At 54.5% G+C, this 23,702-nt stretch overlaps 1 protein-coding gene across 1 annotated transcript in view; it reads left to right on the forward strand.

Moving 5' to 3' along the window:
• PLXNA1 (plexin A1) overlaps nucleotides 1-23,702 on the forward strand; it is a 119,617-nt gene that overhangs the window by 60,040 nt on the left and 35,875 nt on the right. Inside the window, 4 exon segments of the mRNA XM_017820636.1 lie at nucleotides 5,659-5,773; nucleotides 10,312-10,512; nucleotides 19,663-19,759; nucleotides 20,089-20,279. Of these exon segments, the coding sequence (XP_017676125.1) occupies nucleotides 5,659-5,773; nucleotides 10,312-10,512; nucleotides 19,663-19,759; nucleotides 20,089-20,279 (604 nt within the window).

Genomic DNA, 23,702 nt, shown 5'->3' on the forward strand with positions numbered 1-23,702 from the left:
TGAGAGCCTTTGGTGCTTCCTTCAATTTTGTGGGCAGGTTTTGCAGTGCTGCTGTTTTTTCAAGCACCAGCATGCCCAGTGCATCACCAGACTCGACTCCCTGCCAGCATGTCCAGCCATTGCAACGTGGAAGCAAAAATCCAGGTGGTGGCACCAGGAAAGGAGAAAAATCACAAGTCAGCAGGTCTGACGCTGAGGGGGGATCTGAGCATCCTGGAAACCTGTGTTGGTGTCTCCAATCCGGGAGGTTGTCATGGTGGTACCAGCCTTGTGGTTGTGCCTTGCTGCAGTGGGAGCTGTGACAGTCAGGTCCCATGGTCTGTGGGGTGATGAATTTCTGCAAGAATGGAGCAGGGGCAGACATGCCAAATGGCTTTAACTCCTCCAGGCCGAAGTGACACTACTGTGGCTCTATCCCACAGGTCAGGCTTTCCCTATAAGCCTCCATTAAGTAAATGGGATTTTAATGTGTGTCCCAAGGGCTGGGAGCAGCGGGGCTGTGCCAGTAAGGTGGGGCTGGGCTGCTCTGGTGGCCAAGGCACCCGCTGGCACCCGTGGGACGATGCCAGTCCTCGTGCCACTGGGCTCCTCGCTGCAGCCTTTCCGTCTGCCCGCACACAGCCTGGCTGCTTCTCTGCTGGCCCAGTGCTGCTCGTTTCCAGATGCTTACAGATGCTTTCCTTTCAAAGGCATGGGCAGATGGCTGCAAGCAGTTGAGTGAGTGTATCTGGGTTTGCATGGCTGAGCTGCATGGTGGTAACAGATCTCTGCATATTCCTGGGCTGGGGCAGGTGGAAAATCTGTAGGATGGCCCCAGAGACAGCTTGGGATAACCTGGTTTATGTCATGTTTCTTGTGAATGAGGAGGGCTGGTACAACCTGATGTTGTGTTTCAGTGAGGGGAGGCAGCTGAAGATGTTTCAAGGGAATTACCTTTAAACCCAGAGCATGATTCTGCATCCTTCAGCACGATGGTGGATGACCCGGACCATCCTGTGGTGGGTCAGCATGTCCAGCTGTTACCCTGTGAGTAAGGACTTTGGCAAAACCCAGCAGCAATGGAAAAGCATTGGACTTGTGTCAAAAGGACAGAAATTGATTGAGATGGGCAGAGATGGAAGGAGGCAAGAGCTGACCTTCCACCCCATGCCTGTCCTGGCTTTGGGTCTGGGCACTCGTCAGAAAGCTGCCTGTAGGTCCGTGTAGGGGCTGGGGGGGACACTGACAGTCTGTCCCACAGCTCTTCAGGATTTCCCCTCTTCCTGGGGCAGGGAGATGGATATGAAGCCCAAAGCACTGCAGTTCAGCCCCTCAGCCCTGACAGCTGCTGCTCCAGATGCAGGCTATGCCGGAGCTGAGTATTCACTAAGGAAGCATCTTCCTGCCAAGAGGAGGTCTGAGCAGCAGTCAGGGGGCTCACAGGCGGCTGTGCTGTGCCTGCACAGATGCTGTTTTCATCAACACGGTGTTTATACTTCCCCTTTTTTAATGGACCTCCCCTGCTCTGCTCTTGGTGCCGTTCAACTTGCCCCTGTCCCTCCTCCCTGCCCTTTGCTCCCCATTCTTCCTTCAGGAATGCGCTGCTCCATGGAAATAGCCTCAATCTCTGTGTGTATGTATGTGCAATGCTTGCACCTCCTGTCCCTCTCATGTTTGCTGCTCAGGCCTATCTCACTCCTGTGGATGCTGTTTTTGTTTTCTGCCCTCACTGTTCAGTGTGATGAAGAGCTCTAGGCTCCTTCGGGCATGTGGCATGCCTGGGGCTGGGAGAGCAGGAAGGAGACTAAATGAAGAGCCTGGACCCAGCACTTCTGGCTCCCCGTGCTTCCCATCAGCTACAGCTTTGCTTCAGGTCAGGCACAGAGACAGGCAGCTGTGACCTCTCTGTGGTGGCCAGAGGTGGCTTCTGCAGAGCTGCCCACACACCCAGCAAGGAGTTGGTCCTCGAGGCCACCCTTGGGTCTGGACTCATCCTGTAGCAGTACTTGTGGCCCTGGAGAGGCTTCTTTGCTGTCATTCTGCTCTCTCTGCACCTTTGCTTTTCTGCAGCCGTGTCGGGTGTTTCCCTAGCAGGCCTAACCAACTTTGGGATCAGTTAGGGAAGTGGAGGGAGCAGTGTTGGGAGGTGTTGACCCAGCTGTGTAGTGAGTTGTGGGCAAGCATGGAGGCGTGGTGATGCTCTGGCTTTGTCCTTGATGCACTCAGAGGTGGGCAGAGCTGCCCTGATGCCTGCAGGGATGCCTGCTTTGGTAGGGGTAGGTTGCAGGCCAGCAGTGAGCCTGGACTTGTTTTGGGATGAGGCACTTGGCACAGAGTGATCCTGAAATGCTGCTCTGAGTCTGGTGCCACTCCTCTTGCACGAGGACATCAGGAGGCAAGGGGGGCATTGCCAGTGGGTCTGACCTCCTTCTCCCTGCCTTGCCTGGGCTTCATCTCCACCTGGCACCTGGCCGGGCTGGGGAGGAGGCAGATGGGGAGCAAGCTGTGGGTCCATGTCTGTGCTGAACCCCCACCATCAGTTTTCTTCCTGGCTGGGCTTCTTGCTCTCCTGGCATGCTTCAAGGAGGGGAGCACTTCAACACATGAAGGAGAGCCTCCCTCTAATTATCAGGAGTGATGAAAACCTCTTAGGCAAGAAGTGATGAGGGAAGAGTGCCTGACCGTGGGAAGGAGAGAGACGGCACAGATGGCATCGTGCTGCCGAGCAACCTGCTCCTGTGCCGGGAACAGACAGCAGTGGCACACGGACACACCGGGGATATGGACACACTGAGGATACAGCCCCAGCCACACTGCCAGCCTGACCAGCAGCTGGGGGTCCCTGCCTCAGCTCCTGCCCTGGGTTTTCAGGAAGCTGGGGTGATCAAATAGCTGTGCAGGAGTGAGGCAAGCTGGAAACAGGGTTCCACTGTGTTACTGGCACCTGTGTGCTGACTTATTCACCACTTTGTGCAGTCTTTGGCCTGGGGGCAGGAGCTGACCCAGACAAGCTCTAAATGCAGCAGGGATGCTGGAGATCAAGATATGTGTGGTGAGTGCTCTCACGGTGGGATTTGATGTCCTTATGGCTGATGGAGAACCTCGGCAGAAGGGAGAGTGTGAAAACCATCTAGGGGGATGGGGCTTTAGGAATGGCTCAGTTAAGTTAGAAGCAACTGGGTGGGCTGAAGTAGGAAGGGGGAACCATGCATCTCAGGCTGTATGTGGAGGATAACCTGAGATCCCTTGGCAAGCAGAGACCAGAAGGCCAGCTGGGACCTGTAGTAGTTAAATGGCAGAGGAGACCCTCAGGCGAGAAGAGTCCTGAACTAGCCAAGATTTGGCTTTGGCCCTGAAGAACTGCAAAGTGGAACTGCAGCTGTTGGGGCTGAGCTCCCTGGGGCAGGGCTGCATCGGGAGCTTCACCCAGCTTTGAGACGGCTTGTGAGGTGGTGGAAAGGGGACTACGATGTTTTTTGTAGACCCCAGAAGAGCTGGTGACTGGAAAAATCTCTCCTTTTGCTGTGGGGGGAGGGGGAGGCAATTAGGCTTGGTAGTTACGCCCCAGCATGTGGCTTGTGACTGCTTGTACCATGCTTCTCTCATACATGACCTCTTTGTGGCTGCACTATTCCCATGAGGATTAACCTGTGTGTTCCCTGTCCTGCTCCTCCACATCCTGGATTTGCCTGTCCACTGGTCATGCTTGAGCCCTTACCAGGAGGACAGGAGCTGTCCTTCGGCTTTGTTTGTGTTCCCCACACCCCCACTCTCTGCACCTCCCTCCATCAAAGCAACCAGAGATAGGGGGCTGTGGCTCTGCTTTTAAGTTGAATCTCTGCAGCTGAAATAAAATTGCATATATTTGCATAAGGAGCATCTCAATTAGCATATTTGTGGGTAAAGCTAAAAGGGCTGTTCATTTGGAAGTGAAAATGTGAGCGAAACATGGAAATGACTTCCAACCCCCTTTGCAAGCAGCTTAATTAAATATTTCCTTAGTGTGTGCACATGGATTTGGGAAGCTCTTGCTGTATATGTAATGGTGTGTGAAACCCCAGGGCGAGCTGGAAGCTGTGGGCCTGTGAAGCCTTGGGTGTGTGTTTGCACTTTGGGCTGCCCTCACCCTGTGGCTCCCTCATGTGCTGTCCCCACACCTCCAAAGTGACAAGTCTGCTGGAGGGTGAGGGATTCAGTGTGCCAGGCTCTGCCACCAAAGATCTCTCCTCCAAGAAGATTGTCTTTCTGCCGCCTCACAGGGTGATGCTGTGTTTTCCTGTCATTTCCCAGGGGTAGAGGCAGAGAGGTAGCTGTGATTTAGGAGCAGAATTGGGCTGGGCAGGGCTGCCTGCCTCCTGCCAGAGCTGTGTTCAGAGAAAGAGCCTGTCTTTGTTTAAATATAATTGCTTTGGGCCTGATCCTTTTGATGCTTGTATCAGTGAGCGCAGGTATCAGCCTTCTAAGGAGAAAACTAGTACTGCTGCTTTTTTCCCTTTTCTTTTTTTTTTCTTTTTTAAAGCCAGGCTGATTATTTTTACTGCCTTTTAGCTTATGCCTCAGCAGCTCTCCTGTCTCCTCCTTGGGAGAGCAGCTTGGGCTGCACGGACATGCCTGATGCAGACCTGCCCTGTGAAGGCTTGTGCACTAAATGTGGGATGTTGCTGCAATCCCCCCCCCCCCAGGACAGCTCAGCCCCTTCCCTTCTCACAGGGGTGAGAACCCCGAAAGCCACCATCCAGCTGTGGGGGTCCACAGGATCCCCTGTGCCTGCCAACAGGAATGCCTTGTGTGCTGAGAGGGTGTGCATTTGGGGAGGATAGCGAGGGGATGTTGGGTTGCTGCTCCTGTGAATGGTTCCACAAGGGAGGGACTCTTTGTGTCCCCTCCTGTGTTGGGGAGAGGCATCGGGTCCCTGGGCTGGTTTCTTTGGTAAGAGGAATGTAGAGCAGAGCATGGGCGTCCTGGCATCCCTGGGTCCCTGAGGGCATCCCCCAGAAGAAACAGGGAGAAAGGAGCAAGAGCCTGCACAAAGAGCTTGGAGAGGAGGCTGGGGAGAGAGACGGAAGCGTCTGGGGCTGGAGGGAGGGGGTGGGAGCGCACAGACACACGCGCGCGCGGCTGTGGAGGGCTGGGGCTGAGGGGGCTGAGGGAGGGGGTCACACACAACCTATTGTGAGCAGCTGAAAGGCCCTACAGTCCCGAAATGTTAATCTGACCCAACCTTTCGCTAGTTATAATTCTCCTCTCAATGAGCGTGCATTAATCTGGCCCTTTCTCCCCTGTTCCCCTGCAGTGCAGAGCCCTTGTCCTGCTGCCTGTTGCTAAAATCGCCTTTCAGTGAACCCAAATAAAGCTCCCAAAGTCTGGAGCTTGGCCCCTGCGAGAGTAGGGTGGGCAGGGTCAGTCTGCCAAGCGGAGGAGGGAGTGTGGCCACTCCGGCTGGGACACAAACCCTGTGGTGTCAGAAAGGCCGTTTCCCCACCTCACCATGGGCAAAGCCTGAGGATTCAGAGTGTGTGGCACCTCCCTTCCCAGCCTGCTGGTGTACGACCCTTGCCTCATGGATCGAGGGTCCTTTCCACCCAGAGATACGGGGTCCTGCTGAAGCATCCCAAGAAGTGCCTCTGTGGACTCTGCCTCGATGCTGCCCTGACGCTGCCCACTTCTCTCTCTCTGCAGCTGCCTGTCCTGTGTGAACGGCTCCTTCCCCTGCCACTGGTGCAAGTACCGCCACATCTGCACTCACAATGCTGCCGACTGCTCTTTCCTGGAGGGACGTGTCAAGTTCTCTGAGGTAAGGCAACATCAGACTGCTCCCCTCTCCTGTCCCAGTCTTCTTCTGGCTCCTCGGAGGGTCACAGGACAGACCACTTTGGAAACCATTCCTACTGCCTCGCCTGGGGTGCTGGGAATTGCCTGAGAAGCAGTGAGGGGGAAATGGGAAGTGCTGCTGGGACTATGTGCTGGTAGAGAGAGGCTGTGTGGCTGAGGAGAGGCAGCTTGGGAAGTTGGGTGCAGCCGGGAGCACTTTAGGGTGAATGAAAGAAAAAACAAAGGCAGAGACGCCAAAGCATTTTCCTTTGATGTTTGTGAAGGGAGCAAGCTTGAACTGTCGTTGCAGAACGACTTGTTTTTGGAGAGGGAAGGTTGAAGTCTGTAAAACAAACCGTTTTGCTGCACCTCACGCCTTCTTCGTCTCAACTGCTTTGCTAAAGAGCATGTTCTTTTGTGGGGGTTCATCCTGCGCAGCATCCATGCCACCCACTGGGGAAACCTGTCACTGGCAGTGTGCTTGCAGGACGTCCTGGTGTCCCCAGCCTGTGGGAGCATTGCTGGCTGCTTGGATTGGGTTTGGAGGTCTAGCAAGCCACTGCTGACTCTACAGTAAATGCTGATTTGGGTCCTGAAGGGAGAGTTACGGGAAGGAGAGTTTCTTCTCTGTCCTTATTCTGGAAGGAGGCTCTGGTTGAACTTACCTGGGTTTTCCATTGCCTGTGCATGGGCTCAGTGGGAAGGGTCCTGCTGCCTGAGGGGGGATTCACTAGCATGAGAAAATTGTAAAAAGCTACTTTGTCCTAGTTTATGCCCCGAAGAAATACAGTGAGGATCTGCCCATCGCAGGCATCCAGAAGCTTGCTCTGAGGTCACACTTCCAGGCAGCCCTGGCATTGCTTCTGCAAACGCAACACGTGGTGTGCAGACCACTGGAGCACAGTGACTCTCGTCTGCCCATTCACCTCACTGAGGTGGCTGCTGGTCTCTGCTGCCTTCTCTGCCAGGCAAACCCAAAAGCCTCTGGCTGTACCCACAGCGCTGTTGTCTTTGGGACATTCACAGCTCTCCCACGGACCAGCTGCTCAGGAACTTGTGTCACTCCTGAGCAGGGTGTCCTCCAGTAGACCTTTTGGCCACACTGGGACCTGGAGCAGTGCCTGGCTTGAGGTTTGGAGCGCCTGGCTCAGCCTGTTTGCAGATTGATGTGGCCTCAGCAGTTCCCAGCAGGGATGGTGAGATACCCTCAGACCAGCCGCTGCTGTGGGCTCTGTGACCGGGCTGAGGTGAGACATCTTGTCCCCATCCCTGGCCATCCCAGTCCCCAGCAGGGTGGTGTGGTGGGTGGGGGGGCTCAGTGCCAGCCCATGGCACCACTGGACAAGTTAATGGTAGACATCCAGCCCCATCCTCTCTGCAGAAGGGTTATTTTAAGCAGGATTTGGTCTGTCTGCGTTGGCTGGAGTGTGGTGGGCACTGCTCAGGAGATGGAGGAACAGAGGGTAACAACAGAGCTCATCTCTGTCTCTGCTACTTCCCACGGGTGGTTCACCACGGTTTCCTGGGTAGGAAAGTGGCTGTTTTGTAGGAAAACACAGAGTGACCCATGGCACTCTGTCCTGGACATGCCAGGGATGTTTGTGGGGATTTAAAGGGGTGGCACAGCTGGAATGGGTTGTGGGTAGGAGCCACCACTCATGTAAATGTGCCTGGGAATGATGATAGCAGGAAGGATGTCCCTGCCCTCTGGCTGTGGTGGCTTTAAAGCCTGGGCTCTGGAGATTGCCCTCCTCTTTGGCTTTACTGTGGGGCTTGCAGTGCTGGGGAAGGGGTGATGAAGCAGCACAGGCTGCTGTTCCCTTTTTCCAACTGGGGGTGCATGGTGGTGACCATAGGATGGTCAGTGATGGACACTGGAGCGTCCCATTCCAAAAAGCAGCTCTCCTGTGACAGCCTCTGCTGATGCAGAGCTGCTGTGGAGGGTGAAAGGCTCCTGGACTGCAGGAACCAAGTGTGTCAGTTCAACTTAAGCAGGTTCAGCTTGTGTTGATTCTTCATTCCCCACCAGTGGGAATGGCTGAGGACTTCGTGAGGGAACCTCAAAGCCAGGGTCAGGCCCAGTCCCAGACTGCCTTCATCTCATCTTTGCTGATGGTACGGCCTTGCAGCTGGAGCTGAGACCTGCCAGAGAAACCCAAACCACAGCATTTGCAGTGTGACTCTAAAGCTCTTACCTCTCCAGACGAACCTGGACACCCATGTCATGTTCTTATCCAGCTAGAAAAATGGTTTTAATGGAGAAAATCCAAGTTGTGCAATGTTTGGGAGTTTTTGTGTGTTGGGGTCTTGCTTTTCGAGAAGCTCATCCCATCCCTTCATAGCTCCCTGCTCCTGGGACTGGGCTAGGAGGGGCTGGTTTTGGCAGGATGCAGAGCTCTGTGGGCTGTGCAGAGTGTTCCCAAGGGATGGAAGTACTGGGCAATGCTGGAACAAGTTGTGTCAGCGGTTGGACTTGTAGGGGAAATGAGTTGTCCCTGTGCCCCCACCCCTCTGGGCACAGTGGGCGCCCACCAGCACCAGGTGCTTCCTGTTTGGGCGCAGGATGACATTTTTGCTGGATGAGACACTTCTGCTGGCAGATGTGGAGCATGTGACATCACCGGGGGGATTCAGCTCAAACCACGAGTCAGCAGAACAAGCCCACCTGCCTGCGTGGGGAGAGGGACACACGTGCCTGCTGTGCTCCTTGGGCACCAGCCCTACAAACAGCCGTGGTGAGCCCAGCGGGAGGGGCATGGACTTACCCACCACTTACTCACCACCCCAGCTGGGTTGGCGGCAATAATTACTGAAAAATTAGGTGGGGGTGTTGGAGAATGAGCCAGGAGCTAATCCTTGCTGAGTGTGTGCATGCACTGCAGGGAAGGCGTGTGCCACTCGAGGGGTCCCACTGCAGCAATGGAGGGGGATCAAGCAGGTGGGGGCTGCTCCCTCCAACAGCACTTCTGAGCTGGGAGCTGGTGGGGAACAACTGTCTTGCAGCAGTGAGGCCACTCCATGGAAATGGCAACGGGCATGAGGTGTCTTCCTGCTATGAGTCTTGAGCTGATTTTGAAAGGGGGGGCAACTGAAGCCCTCCTTTGCAGAGGGGCAGCCATGACATGGAGCAGAGAGGTGGCAGAGCAGCACCGAGGGTCCCCAGACTGTCCCAGACCTGTTGCTATCTCTGGGTTGGAGCTGACATCACTGTTCCTCTCTGCTTTCATTTTGTTTAGTATGTTTTGGGGGTAAATAATTTCTTCCCTTTAAAAATGGTGCTTTTGGAGAATACAGTCCTGTGAAGAACAGGAAACCAGAGAGTAAAACTAGTTGGGTTTTTCTGTTAATATTTGCTAAATGAAACAATTTTGTTCTTGTTTCTCTGCATCGTTTGAAAGTTAATTAATCATACTGGCTGAGATAAAGCCCGGTGCTGTGCAAGGTCTGGCCTGGCTTGCTGCAGGGTGGCAGGAGGCAGCTGGGCAGCCTTGGTCACACGTGGCTGCTGGTGGCCTTGGGGTGAGAGCTGCCCTTGCAGCTGTGCTGTGGCCATCAGCAGCCTTGTGGGAGCAGCGGGGTGGCTGTGTCCACCCTGTGTCTGTTTTCAAAGCAGCTTGTTTCAGCACATGTTATTCCTTCTTGATGTTATTTCAAGCCAACACTCCCAGGAGTATCTGCTGTAGGTGTGAGACCTCTGCCCAGCTCGGCAAAGCCAGCACGGGATTGCATCAGGCTGTTGTTGCCGAAGTGTCACCCACGGGGGCTGCAGAGCTGTTTTGCTGCCTGAGCTGATTTATTTTTGCTCTCTCCTGCTCCCCTGTGCTTTGCACACTGGAGTCACCAGCTCCCCTGGAGCAGGTGGGAGCCTGTGGCTATTACAAGTAGAGTGCTTTGCCCTCCTGGTGTCTCCTTCCCCAGGGAGTGCAGGGGGCCGGCAGGGTGGTGCCTTGCTCTCTCCAGCTTGGACTCACCAGCATTCCCTGGCCAGAGGCACTGTTTGCTGGGCAGCCTGCAGATGGGCTGGTTGGGGTGGCATTGGTTTGAGCTGGTCCTGTCTGCTTCAGGCTTTTCTGTCCACTTGTGAAGGAAGGGGGATGGAGGCTGTAAGGGAAAGTGGAAGACCAAGAGTGTAGCTTGACAGTGCATAGCCCGGTGGGCATTAAGTCTGAGACGTACTGACTGCAATGACACAATAAAGTCCATCTCATTACCAGTCAGCCCAGACATGTGTTGCTGTTGTGGTGCCAGGTTACAGGTTCCATAGATGAGTCCTCTCCCTACCTCCCACCTAAATCAACTGATGCTGTGGAAAACACTACTACCCTGCCACCAGATTCCTCTGTGCTCTTCTGTCTCCAGGGCTGTGAGCAGAACAGCCATGAGATGCTGGTTTGGGTGCTGGCACATGAGTGTTTACTCAAGCATGTGCCCAGCCTGCCAGCCAAGGAGAGGGTCACAGGATGCTGGGGGGAGGCTGCACAGTGTTCCCATCTCATCAACTGCCTCTTGTTTCCTTTACAGGACTGCCCACAGATCCTGCCTTCCACCCAGATCTACATCCCTGTGGGTGTGGTGAAACCCATCACCCTGACAGCCAAAAACCTGCCCCAGCCACAGTCTGGCCAGCGTAACTACGAGTGCATCTTCCACATCCCCGGCAGCACCACTCGTGTCACTGCCCTGCGCTTCAACAGCACCAGCATCCAGTGCCAGAACACCTCGGTGAGTGCGTGCTTTGCCTTGGCGTGGGCCTTGTCTGTGGGGCTGCTCCTTCCCGCCTGCCTCGGGACCACCCTGGCTCGTTGCATGGCCAGGTTTGCTCTCCCATGGGCAGGTAACGGGGGGTTCTGGTGCTGTGGCGTTGAGGTGGGCTCTCTGCCACTTCACCCAGGTGCATGGGGAGGTTGCTTGGGGTTTTTCTGGATAGGATCAATGCTGGGGCCACCAGGTTTTAGGAGCACTTCCAAGAAAATTGGCTTTGCAAAGCTGAAGAAAGTTGTCTGGACTGGAGCCAGCTGGCCCAGATGTGCCAGAGCCTTGCCTCTTCCTTCTCTCTGCCTACTCTCGCTTCCCCCTGACACCAAACCATCCCACTTTACAGACGGGATTGAGCTAACTCCTCTGTGTCCTGCTGCACACAAGGAGCCCCCTACATGCAGCTGTGCTGGCCAGCCCTGCAAGTGCTTCCCCTCCTCCCCTGCAGCTCCTGTCTATCCTTGACTCCATCCCTGATTCTGACCAGCAGCTGCCTCATTCCCGTCTGCCTGCCTGCCTGCCCGCCCATGCTCTCTGCATCACTCCCTGTGTCTGTGTCCTTGCTCCCTGCAGCGCTGTCACTTCAGCTCTCTCGTGCAGGCATCTCTGCCTGCTCTGCCCTCTCTGGGTGCTTTATCCCTAAGTGGGAGGGTGTTTTGCAGCCCTGGGTGAGCTGTGTGTGTGCCTCTCGCTGTGCACCAGGCCCACAAGCAAACCACCCTGGGTGTTAATAGCCCCCACTGGGAGCCAGCATTGCTCAGCTCCTTGGCTGCCTGCTGGGCTCTGCACAGACCTGCCCTCATTCACATGGAGCTGCCCCCTCCCTTCTCTCTCCCATTTAATCCTTTTAAAATTTGTTTTTCATCTCCCATACTGTGAAAGCTCATTTGCAGCCTAACACCAGCGCCGATCCCTGCTCCCTTTGGTGGCACGAGTGACATTTAGAGGCCATTGAAGATGAGCACTGGCTCCCTCCCTCTTCCGGTGATCCCAGGGCTGTGGAGCCTTTGGGCAGGAGAAGCATCCTGAGTCATTGCCTCCTGCCCTGGCCAGCAGTGCTGAGGGATGCCATGCTGGCAGTGCCAGGGGGATGCTGTGCTGGCAGTACCAGGGGGATGCTGTGCTGGCAGTGCCAGGGGGGTGCTGTGCTGGCAGTGCCAGGGGGATGCCGTGCTGCCGGGGCTCTTTCTTGGTAACAGGCAGTTTGTGAAGAGCAGAAATGCTCCAGGTCCTGAGCTGCTGGCTGGAAATGTTGGTGGCTCTGTGCTTGGCCTGGAGGTGGATGCAGGCAGCAGGACAGGGCCCAGGCCCCAGGGAGCAGCAGGACCAGAGCGGAATCTGCAGGGCTCTGCTGTGAGAAGCCATTTACCAGGTGGCTTAAGCAAAGATTTGTCTTCTTGCTGCTGCATTCAGGGAAGAAAAGAAGCCAGATGGACCTGTCATGGCTGTTGCTCTGTGGTGTTGTGACCCTCACTGGGGCTTTGTCATGCAGGTCTGCTCCCAGCCCCAGTCTTTGCTTGTCACCTGCACGGCTTGTTCTTAGTACTTCAAAGGGAATATGATGGATGTGTGTGCAAAGAGACACCACAGTGGTGGAAGTCCCTTCACCAGGGTCTCGTTGCTGCTGGTAGCCAAGCTTGGCTGCTCTGTCTCCATTGCAGGCATGTGGGAGGCTTCTTGGGGGTCAGCTGAACCACTCTTGTCCCAGCAGAAGGCTGCTTTGTGAACTTTCTTTGCTGTCCAAGGGCTATTCTGTGATGTGTCCGTGCCTGGCCCCGCTGCTGGAGCGCTTGTGTCTGGAAACAGGCTGGAGGAACCAATGCCCTGTTGCAGAGTGTGGAAGAAGCGTGGTGTCTCTGTTCCCAGGAGAGAGCCCAGCCTGCAGGAACTGTCAGCTGGGCACAGAGCTGCATCAGCACCAAGGATCCAAAACCTCAGCTGCCTTGTGCATGTGAGGGAAGTGGATGTTGGCTCACAGACCTCTATTTCTTGCAGTGATTTGCTGGTCCCCACCTTTGCAGGGACAGCTCGTGAGCCCCTGCCTGGCCAGAGCCCCTTGGCCAGCCCAATCTTCTGCCAGGTCTCCTCTGTCTGGAGCTGGCAGGTCCCTTCTGCCCAATTGTGGAGTGTGTGGTTTGGCTCAGTTAATTCCAAGGCAGTTTGGGACGTGTGTGCTGCAGGATGCTCCCTATAGGGAAGTGCTATGGCTATGGCTGTACAGTGCTGGCAGCAACAGCCTGATGGCTCCTGTGGGCAGAGGTGCCTGCACCAGAGAGGAGCCTTTACATAACAGACATGGAGCTTGGCAAGGGGCTCTGAGTGATTTGGGCTCATTTTCCCGCAGTAAATCTCAATTTGCCAGACATGAGGGAGAGAGAGAAGCAAAACCCACTGCCTGTGGTGGGTTCCCCAAGGGGTGCCATGGCTGCCAGAACTGGTGTCATGAACTATACGGCCTCTGTAACTCTTCTCCAAAGGGATAAGACAGCTTGAGGTGTGCCTGCCCACCCTGTGGTCCTCACTCAGAGCTGAGGTAACCAACACCTTATCCTGGGCTGACAGTGGTGGATGTTTGACCTGAAAATTGTCAGGGGTGCCCTGAAAACAGCACAAATTGCCAGAAGAGCATGTGTGAGGTGTTGTGAGGTGTGTCAGAGTGGCAGCAGCTCTGTGGGGCTGCAGTCCTGGGCAGGAGATGTGGTGTTCAGGCGCAGGGTGTCTTCACAGACGCAAGAGGAGAGTTTTGGCGTGAAAGAAGCCACCTTGCTTTCAGGGTCTGCTCGCCTGCTTTAACATTTGAGGGCATCGAGCCAGGCTGCGTTATGGTGTGGGGGACTCAGATTCACACTTCTGTGGTGTTTGTCTCCTTCGCGCCTTTTACAGCCCATCTGGCTGGTTGAAAGCGCTTCAGGCTCCTGTGCTGTCACTCACCCATGACCTGCTGGCTTCTTCCATTGCAGTTCATCCTTTGGGTTAGGATTTTGGGACATGCCTGGTGTGGAGGACACTGGCAAGTGGAGAAATAGGAAAAGGAAGACATCTTCCCAGCCAGAAAGTGAAGAATGGATGTCCTCTCCTCTGAAAGGCATTTAAGCACACATTGTTTCCAGGAGTTTAGTGAGATTTAAACAAGAGGTTAATTACTCTGTGGAATTAGGGATGCTTTCCTGAGTCACTGGTGAATGGAAGGGATAATAAGTCAAGCCCCTTAAAACTCTTTGTTGTTTAGTTTTAGTGCTTGTCAAACTCCAATGACTTGTTTGCAGTTCGAAGAAAGGACGTCTCTGTTAAATATGCAGCAGTCCATTCATTAGAGTTTGAGTGTCAACTATAAACATTGTTTGGAACACCCAATAGATCTTTGGCAAACTCAGGGGAGACCAGTTCTGGTGTTCCCCAGCATCACAGGGTAAAAATCAAGCCAAAAGAACCTTTTCTGCCTCCTCACTTTGGCCTCTTTCTGCTCTTAAAAAGGAAAGCAATCCTAAAGGTTTGCCACATATATTGTCAAGATGCAAAGAGGAAAGACAAGCCTGTCTAAGAAAATGAAGTTTTTTGCCAATAAACTATTTTTTTGCTAATTGGTTACTTTTAATCTTCTGGAAGCAGACTTCTCCAGGCTTGTTTTTTGCAGCAGAGGATGGAAAAATGGTCACCTGTCTTAACACGTGCAGGTAATGCCACTGAATTTCATTTCCCAAACATCCCTGCCTTTGACTGTTCTTTCTCATCTACCATCCCTCAGCAGGGCTGATCCTCCTGATTGCTGCAGAAATGAAACAATTTTGCTGTTGAAAAGTGCCACAATCCTGAATCTGCACTACTGTTTGTAACATTGGACTTGATCTGATTTAGTCCTGGCCTTGGCAAAATAGCTACAGGTGTTTCTTGCTGCCAAGGTTTTGGCTTTTTCTTTCCAGAACATTCCTCATAAGGCTGAAATACCCCCAGAGTTGCTCTTTTCCTTTAAATATATAAATAGGAAGAACCCCTGATCTCCTTTCCATGAGCTTGTTGTCTCAGTACTTTAAATTAAACCTCATGCCTCAGTATTTTCCCTTTCCTTTTAACCAAAGCCTCACGTGGCGAGAAGCAGCTGTGTCACCTCCCTGGCTCCCTTTTGGCTCCTTTCTTGCCCATGCCCCTGGAACGGAGAGCCCACCCTGCCCACCTATTTCTGCTGTGGCTGTGGAGGTTGCTGCTCACCAGCCAGAATCGGGTCAGGATGTTCTCCTGGAGTTGTTTGTTCCAGTGACGAAGTGTGGGTGCAGAGCAAGCTGGGCTGATAAGGTGGGCACACAAGTGGGAACCAGCGTGGGTGCTGAAGCCCAGCCCCAGGTATGAATGCTGGGGAGGGAGTTAAGGCCTGGTAAATTTATGTTTTCTGAGTATTTTTTTGTTGCTGTGGAGCCTGAGTGTTGCTCTGACATATTCCCAGGGTCTCAGGTTCTCACACCCTGCTGGATTTCAGGAAGGAGGAATCCAGGTGAAGAAGCTTGTGTGTGATGGGGGAGGAAAGGAGGAGATCCATGTGAAAAGAGCAAGAGGAGATCCAGAATCAGAGGCTGAGTGTTACTGTCAAGTTGCACCGTTGTGTGGATGACGGTATACTCGGCCAAGGGTGTATTTATAGAGGAACATAAATCATACACACATGCCCTGTTCTGAGCACTGCACACCTCCGGTATATGTATCTCTAATTAACCAGCCATGGAGAGGGAAACAGGATTGGAGCTCGCAGCCCCAGCTCCGTTCGCCGACAAAGCCATGCTCTCCGTCCTAGCGGTGCCTACATTTATCTTTCCTGCAGCAGTGTTTAAAGTGAAAAGGGAGTATCAGGAGAGTTTGATAGGATCCAATTAAATTCCAGCAGATAAAATAATGATGAATTGCAGTTGAGCCCTGGCGAGACGCGATGTACATTACTGCCGTCCCCATAGTGCAGGGAAGGAGTTGAGGTCATCAACTACAGAAAAATAGGACACAGCTGCAGCCCAAGCTCTCCTCCAGAAATGCAGCCCAGGGGGATGGTGCATGTGGGAGTAAGGGTTGTTGCACGGGAAATTTGGATGTGTGGGTTTGCTTGCAGAGGAGCAACCCCTCCACTGCCTTCCCCTGGGCTGGGCTGTGCAGATTGCGGCTGGAGTGGGATGGATGCCCTGTGGCAAGGGATCTGAGGGCTGGGGGGGTCACCGTGCTTCCCCTGGCCTGGGAAGGGCTAGTGCTTTGGCTAGTTGGTGCAGCACTTGCAGGAGCATCCTGAAGTGCATCTCAGTGTGATCTGCCCCCAGATCAGCAGCTCTGTCCCCTGTGTGGCTCCCTGGAGGCACCTTCTCCAAGTGCTGAATCCCTCATCCCAAGGGAAGCTGGGCAACTGTCAATGCCTGTTACTGCTAGCTGGTGGGTGGGAAAGCAGTGGGCTTGCTAGAACTGAAAGTGGGACCTTCAGGGCAGGTGACACCCACAGCTCTTGCAATGTGCAAGGCTGGTGGCATCCCCTGCATGGGGACAGGGCGGATGTGAGAAGTGTATGAGGTTGTTGGTTGCTACTTGGGAAGATGCCTGAGGTAAGTTTTGGGTGAAAAGCCTTGAGAAAGGCTTAGCGATGAGTTCTCTTGCCTGAACTGCATTTCTACAGAGGGAGACCTTGCTAGGAAGGCTGGTATCCAGGTTGGTGGACTGAAGCATCCTCTGTCATCTCTTCCATATTTGCCTTGTAAGCTCTCCCGGAGAGGGATGGAGAGGCTGGCTGGGTTAGGTAAGGAGCCAGGCAGCTCATATTTCAGTTGTTGACTCACTTGATGACATCTTTTCTCCCATCTCCTTCTGTGGACTGTGCTGCATGAGAGCACTTCTGGGTGCCGTTGGTTTGCTCTCAGGGCTGTGCCTGTCGTTTTTTGCTCTCAAACATCCCTTTCCCACAACTTGTCCTTGTAGCAACTGCCAAGCCAAATCATCCTTTGGCACAGCCAAGTGGTCTTGGGCACCTTTGTAGAGCAAAATCTGGTCTGATAACAGAATTGCCTGGGTAGGTGCATCCCCCCACTCACACTCATCCTGCTGCTTATCCCAGGCTGCTGCCAGCCACCGGGATTGATTAACTGGGAAGTTAATAACAGTTAAGTATTTAATGGATGTTTAGCACTGTGTTAGCTCGAAGCAGGGAGGAGCCAGCATGCTGGGACCTCCTGGCTGTCTGTGGGCTCTTGTCTGGATCCCATAGGATGGACAGATTGGTAAGCAACCCTTGCCTGATCCCCACCTGCTTTCGGGTCAGGAAAGTGGCTGCTGCTTTGCTTGGATGCTGCCATCTCCCTGAGTGTGGCTGTGGCTGTGCCTGTGGGTGGAGAGGGCACCTTCCTGCCTGCACTACGGCAAGGGCAGCTGCAAGGAGGCCTTTCAGAAACATCCTTCAAAGTAGGAGAAGCTTTGGGAATTAGAAAGGGATCTGATGGATTTGGACGGATTAGATCTGATGGATCTCTGCATCCCAGAAGGCTGAGTCCAGAGCCTGTGTGGCCGCAGCTCCTGTCCCTGAGCAGCCAGTCATGACTCCAGTTCCGGCATCCTACAGGGACTAGTAGCAGCATCCAAGCCACAGACCCGCTGCTGTCTCCACAGGGCAGGTGAGAGGCTGCTGACAGACACGCAGATGCCAAGGACACATTTTTCATTGATATCCACGTTCTCTCGGTGATCCCACGCCATGAACACCAGCTGGGGCAACAACTCCTGCTCTGCCACTTCCCTTCACACAGTCCTGTGCTCCCGCTGCTCCCCGCTGTCCACTCCACCTCCATTCCACAGCAAATTCAGCATCCTCAGCACTTGTCCTTTTCCAGAGGGAGACAGTCTCTTGCGCAATTGCTCTGTTGCTGTCTCGGAACTGGTGCATGAAGAGTTAATGTTCTCCCTCCCTCTCCCCCTATTCTTCTTCTTCCAACCCACCTCCCAGAAGAACTAATTTCCAAAAGCAGCCGGGGCAGAGAGATGCAAATAAGTGTTTTGGACAGCTGCAGGCTGGATGCCTTCCCGAGATGCCAGGGCCCCAAATGAGACATGTCAGAGTACAAATTGAAAATGCCAATTTCACTTACGCTGCCACGTGGCTCGTCACAGCTAAATTCTGCTCCGGCGCCGGCACCGCCCTCCCCAGCACATGCTCCCTCCTGCTGCCAGGGAATGGTCTCTGCTCACTGCTCTGGGTCTGGCTGGCTCCTCGTTGTGGTCCTGTTGAGGATATCCTTGGATGGGGGTAGGATAGAGGAAGGTGAACGGATCTGTACTCCTAGCCTGGTTCTGGCTCCATCTTTGCAGGTCTGGTGACGGGAATGTTGCTGAGAGGCTCTGTTGGTAGATGGTGGGTGGTGGGGATGTGATGAAGGTCCTCTGAGCAAGCATGGCAAGAGGTGCCATGTCTGAGAGGCTGCATGGTGGGGCTGATGGGGCTCTACCTGTAGAGGGGAGATGTTGGTGGAGCTGTTGCATTTGCAGTTGGAGGTGTGGCTCCTGGACGAAGGATTCACTAGCCAAAAGCTATAACAGAGGACCAAGCTTGGCCTCTCATCAGCACCCGTAGGGCTGAGGGTGGTATGTTGCCATAGCCATGTCTCACATTGGGCATGTGTCCCGTTTTGGTGCCGTGTCTGATGCTGGACTGGTGATGCTGCCTGGCTGGGAGAGACTCAGCACAGAAGGGACCAGCTTTGATGGTCAGGTGAGAAGGACCCAAGTGTCCCTTGCTTTCCCGAACCACCTGGGCATGCTGACTTCCTTCATGGGCTTCGTCCCTGTCTCCTGTGGAGTGGAGCGGTCCTGGGTCTTTGTGGGGCAGCACCTGGGGCATTGCTGGAGGCGATGCTGAGGCCACCTCCTCCTGTACAGCACTGGGGCTGCGAAAGGTGACTCTGGGACTGGCTGGAGGTGGTGGCAGGGCTGTGTCCTGCCTGTGGCTGGGTGAACCTCTGCCAGCGCGTCTGCTGCTCCCTAACAGACTCCAGCAACCCATGAATCATTCATTTAATCTCTCCTGACACGCCTGTCATTTTCTCAGGCGAGGAGTGGGGAATCTCTTGCCGAAGGAGGTCATTAGCTGTCAGGGATGGTTCCAACTGCCTTCCTGCCTCCATATCGATTAAACCTCTCTGTCTGTGTGCAGGGGCTTTGCAGGGAATATTGATGGGGCTGCTGGGAGTGGGACTCAGGTGTTGAGGCAGGGGAGAGGGGTCTGAGCTGGGAGGAGACACTGGCCGGGCTGGAAGGAACAATGGAGGTGGATATGTCTGAACAGCAGCAGGGGCTGGGGCCTGAGTTTGGGGTACCCTAGGGCTGGGGGACAGGATTCCCTGGCATCACCTCCCTACATGGGAGCTAAGGGGATCAGAGTAGTGGTGCCAGCCCTGAAATGGAGTGTGTCTGATGTCTGAGTACAGTGTGGGGCTGGGAGCAGGGGAGCTGGAGTTGCAGTGTGGAGGAGAGGGCTGCTCGCTTCTGAGACCTTTCTGAGGGCTGGTGTGACATCAGGATGGTCCTTGGCTCTGTCCCATCCACAGCCATGTGGCCACAGTTTTGTATAATTGTGTTATGATGGGCGATGGGACTGGAGGGGTCCACAAGGGACATCCTCCCACTGGCTGTTGGAGGTGACTGAATCCACTCCTGTGATGTGCCCAGGCTTCATTAGTGATGACCATAATCTCAAACATCCAACTGAGCATCCCTGGAGTGGGGAGGACATGGGGGAGGGCTCAGGTGCCTGGTGAGGAGAGATGTGTCTGTGCTGCACAGTCACCATCTGTTTCCTCTTCTCCCAGCAGCAGCAGCTTCAGACCTTTGACTTAATGGGGTTGGAGTCTATTTAGAAACCCTCTGTTTTACTGCTTTACCTTTTTTTGCCAGCCCAATCCACTGGTTTCATGTGCCGTGTCTGATGCTTTGACCAGTGGCTGTCAGACCTGCTTGTTCCTAGACAGCAAATCCCAACGAGGCCCTCATCCCTCTCCTCTGAGCTGATGGGAGACATCCATGTAATGGGATCGTATGTCTCTCCATGCCTCTCACTGGGACATTTTGCCTCAACAATTAATGGGTTCTGCCTCCTTCTGTCTCCTTCTGCAGTATTTCTATGAAGGGAATGACATCAGCGACCTGCCCGTCAACTTGTCTGTGGTCTGGAACGGGAACTTCGTCATTGACAACCCTCAGAACATCCAGGGTGAGTGAGGGATGGGATCAGGGTGGGAAAGCCGTCTGGAGCTGCCCCAGCCTCCAGCTCACCTCTCTCCACTGCTCCTTCCCCAGTTTGCACCAGTGCCTTGTAGAAGGGAACAATGTTGACAAGGTTTCTAAACAAGAGGCTTTTCTCCAAGAAGCTTTGGGAGAGAGCCCAAAGCTCTACTTTGGTGTTGAGTCCAAGGTGCTGGTGTGTCCTGTTACCCTGTGAGTTGGTGGGAGGGGGCAAGAGCACGTACCCTTTTCCCTAAAACCTTTTGCCCATGGGCTCTGGGGCCCATGCTGACCCCTGCACTCCTCCTGCTGTTACAGCCCACCTGTACAAGTGCTCAGCCCTGCGGGAGAGCTGCGGGCTGTGCCTCAAGGCTGACCCGCGCTTCGAGTGCGGCTGGTGCGTGTCGGAGAGACGCTGCTCCCTGCGGCAGCACTGCCTGGCCTACGAGAGCAGCTGGATGCACGCCAGCAGCGGCAACAGCCGCTGCACTGACCCCAAGATCACCAAGGTACGTGGGGACAGATGAGTGGAGATGGCCCAGAATGGGACATGGAAGATGGGCATGGAGATGGGGATAGGGCTCTCTGGTAGTGCCTCATAGCAGCCAGATCTACTCGATGTTTGTTTAGTACTTGAATGTTTTTTGTTGCCAATTTAATTTCCAAGGCTAAAATCCACTCTCCCCCACCCCCATGCCCTGGGCTTTCTGGCCCATTTCCGAGATTCCCACCATTCCTGCACATGACTGGAGGATCCAGGAAAGATGCAGCTCCAGGGTGTTCATGTTACTGTGTTTGCTGGGGCCAGTAGTTCTTCATCATCCCCTTTTCCTGACAGCTTTTATGACCTTTGCTTAATAAGATTGTGTATATTCATGTTCACATGCCTGTTGGGCCGAGATCAAGGTTCACAAGAAGGGACTTGTGGGTATTTTGGCTGGATACCTTCTGCTTTACCCATGGCTGGCTGGGCCTCGGTGGTGTTAATTACTGGAGACTTAGCACAGGATCTGATCTGTTTGAGTTTCAGTGCCTTATCTGATGGAAGCTGGAAATGAGAGTCTTGGCTTTTCTCTGTGCATGCTGCCTGCCTCTTGCACAGCATGGGCACTGCAGTGTGCTGGGTGGCAGCCATGTGGGGTAAGGGGGGAACACCCCAACAGGCATGTCCCTGCCTGCAAAGAGCCCTGCCTCTGAGAAGTACTGCCTGCAGAGAGCTGCTTGGGGCTGGTGGAGGGCTGGCAGGAGAAGGGATCCATTTCTGGGGAAGTGGGATTAAGCCTCAGAGTCCACATCCCTACAAGGAGGTCTGCTGTTTTGTGTGGAGCTGCAGGGCTCCCTGTTCCCAGTGGCTTCTCACCATGCTAAGGCTGAACTTCCCAAATTTGGATCTCTAGGGATGATGGGGGTGGAGACTGCAGTGGCCAGGTCATGGTCAGGGTGGCCTCTTTTTAGGCTGTGCCCTGTCCTCTTTTGTGTTCACGTGACTGGGCTGCAGGCATTCACCCACATGCTACTCAGAGCAGCTTCCCAGCAGCTGATGGTGTCCAGGGTTGGTAGCAACTCTCCTGCCCTGCATCATTATGAAATTTTGCAGTAACTGTAGGTGCAGCAGGAACAGAGCTGTTAGCAGGTGGGCTTGACCTTGATGCCACTCTGCATTAGTGCCATGGGGGTTGGCAGTCCTGTGGATGTGTGTAGCTGTTGCTGTGATGCTCCTCCAGCACCCTGCCTGTAGCCTGCTGCTTCCCACTGCCCCAGTCCCACATCTGGGCTGTGGGCAGGCTTGGAAATGGTCCAGAGAGAAGCCTGGTGCACAGAGGGCAGCATAGGCTGATGGGGGAAAAGAGTGTCCTACAGTGATTTCATGAGGAGCTGGAGCCTCCTTCTTGCCCAGCCCACTGGAGTGCAGGTGTCTTCATGGGTGCTGGGGCTGGCTGGGAGATGGCTGTGATTCTTCACCCTTGGAGTGAAGAATCACTTACCCATTGCTCAGTGGTGGGGACAAGCTCCTTCTAGACCTCTGTGGTGTCTTGCCTGGTGCTCTCTGTGACCCTCGGAGTGATATCCTTTCCCTTGGGAAGGGGGAATCTCTTGGCCTCAGCACCTCCTGGCCCTGCTGCGACCGCCAGAGCTGAGAGCAAGCCAACTGCTTGTACCCACTGGAGCCGTTCACTTGTTGATGTAAAAGGACCCTGTGAAACCAATTAGGAGAAAAGCAGCAGTGTTCGTTGGGGCCAGGGGTCCAGAGGTTGAAGGGGGAAAAGGGGAGGCTCCAGCAGCCCCTGCTCTCCTTCTCAGCTCCCTCGTCCTGCACACCTTGTTTAGCCGTGACCTCCCCGTGCTGGGCGACCAACGATGTCATTTCATTCCCGGGCTCATTGCTCCCCGAACGCATGGCCCTTGTCAGCTTTGCTGCTGCGGAGGAGGAATCGAACATGCCGGAGCAGCTTTTAACACTCATTTAGAAACACCAAACAAACAGCCGCTGCTTGCCAGCCACCCTGGCGGAGCTTGATTTAAGGGGAAGACCCAACCTGATGCTGGCTGCAGCTACCAGAACAAGCTCCAATCCCGTACTTGGGCAGGGGCTGAAGAGAGTTTGGGCAAACAGTGGTTCCCCACAGCCCTGGAGGGTTTTGTTGCTGTGTAAATGGTAAGCTGTAGTTGCCTTGGCTGGAGTCAGGGCCCAGGCACCAGGCCCAGCTCTGCTGTCCTGGGACATGTCCCATGGGATGCCTTGTGTGCGGGGGGACTGGCTGCCCCCGTTCAAGTTTGTGTGTGCTGAAGATGTGAAGCCCAGTGTGAATCCAGAGGGCAGAGGTTAACCCTAGCAGTGATGGCTGCAGTGGGTCTGTGCAGAAACAGCCCTTGGCTTCATGTGGTCCATCAGGGCTGGTACGTGGACTGTGTCTGCTGCTGCACATTTCCCACCCCCAGCTCATCCACCTTTCCTCCTGTGGAGGTGATGTCCGGGAGTGAGCCCTGCACATAGTAGTAGGAGGAGGCAAAAGATGAGGAGGCTCCAGCTGGCTCAGGCCCCAGGGTTGCAGCTGCCCAGATTTGCCAGGAATACAAAGAGCTTGCATGTGCTTGGTTGTGGCCTGAGCCTGTCCAGGAGCTGGGCTTGGTGCAGGCAGGGGTGCCTTCTGGCGCTAGAGGGGCTCTTGGCCAGCGCTGCAGGAGCACGAGCAGAGAAGGGCATCACATGCAATAGTCTCTTTCCCTGGGCTAAGATGTGCTTTCTTCCTGGACTGACCCAGGCCACATTCCTCTCTCCCTGTCCTGCTACCTGCAGCTGCTTTTTGCCCTGCTCTGTTTTGGTGTCACTGGGGTCCAGCCCCGTCCCCAAACCTACCTGGGGCGTGCAGCCCTGCCATTCATCCCAGTTAGTGCTGCAGGTGGGCACTGGACCTCGGGACCAGTGGTGGCTGATGTAAAACTGCCTGTAATTGCCTGGTTGGAGGCAGCAATGGGCCCACACCTCTGTTCATCCGTCATCCTGCCACTGTCTGTCAGGCCACACCTGTCTGCTTTATTGGGCATCATCCTGGTAAATGAGGCACAGCGCTGGGGTCCCGTCCCTTCCCAGACAGCCAGTCTTAGCACAGGGTTTACTGGCAAAGAGAAACCCTTTTCCTCCCTGCCTGCCATTTCCCCCCTGCAGGAACCTGGTCAAGATGCTTTCTCCTTTGAGGTCATCTTGGACGTGGGAACCTCATCCCTGGCTACCTGGGACCTGGCAAAAAGCCAGGCACACCCAGGTGCTTCCTTGCCGGCTCAGCTGGAGCCGTGGCTGATGCTGCCCTGTCTCGTTCCCATCCCTGTCCTTGTCACCTGCGAGACAGCTCTGTCTGCAGTGGGGTGTCCAATTCCCAGCCCTCTGCTTAGACACATCTGGTATCTCCTGGCTTGTTCCTGGGGGGATTTGT

The sequence above is a fragment of the Lepidothrix coronata genome, unplaced genomic scaffold (assembly GCF_001604755.1).
Source record: "Lepidothrix coronata isolate B3197 unplaced genomic scaffold, Lepidothrix_coronata-1.0 Scaffold84, whole genome shotgun sequence".
Lineage (NCBI taxonomy): Eukaryota > Metazoa > Chordata > Aves > Passeriformes > Pipridae > Lepidothrix > Lepidothrix coronata.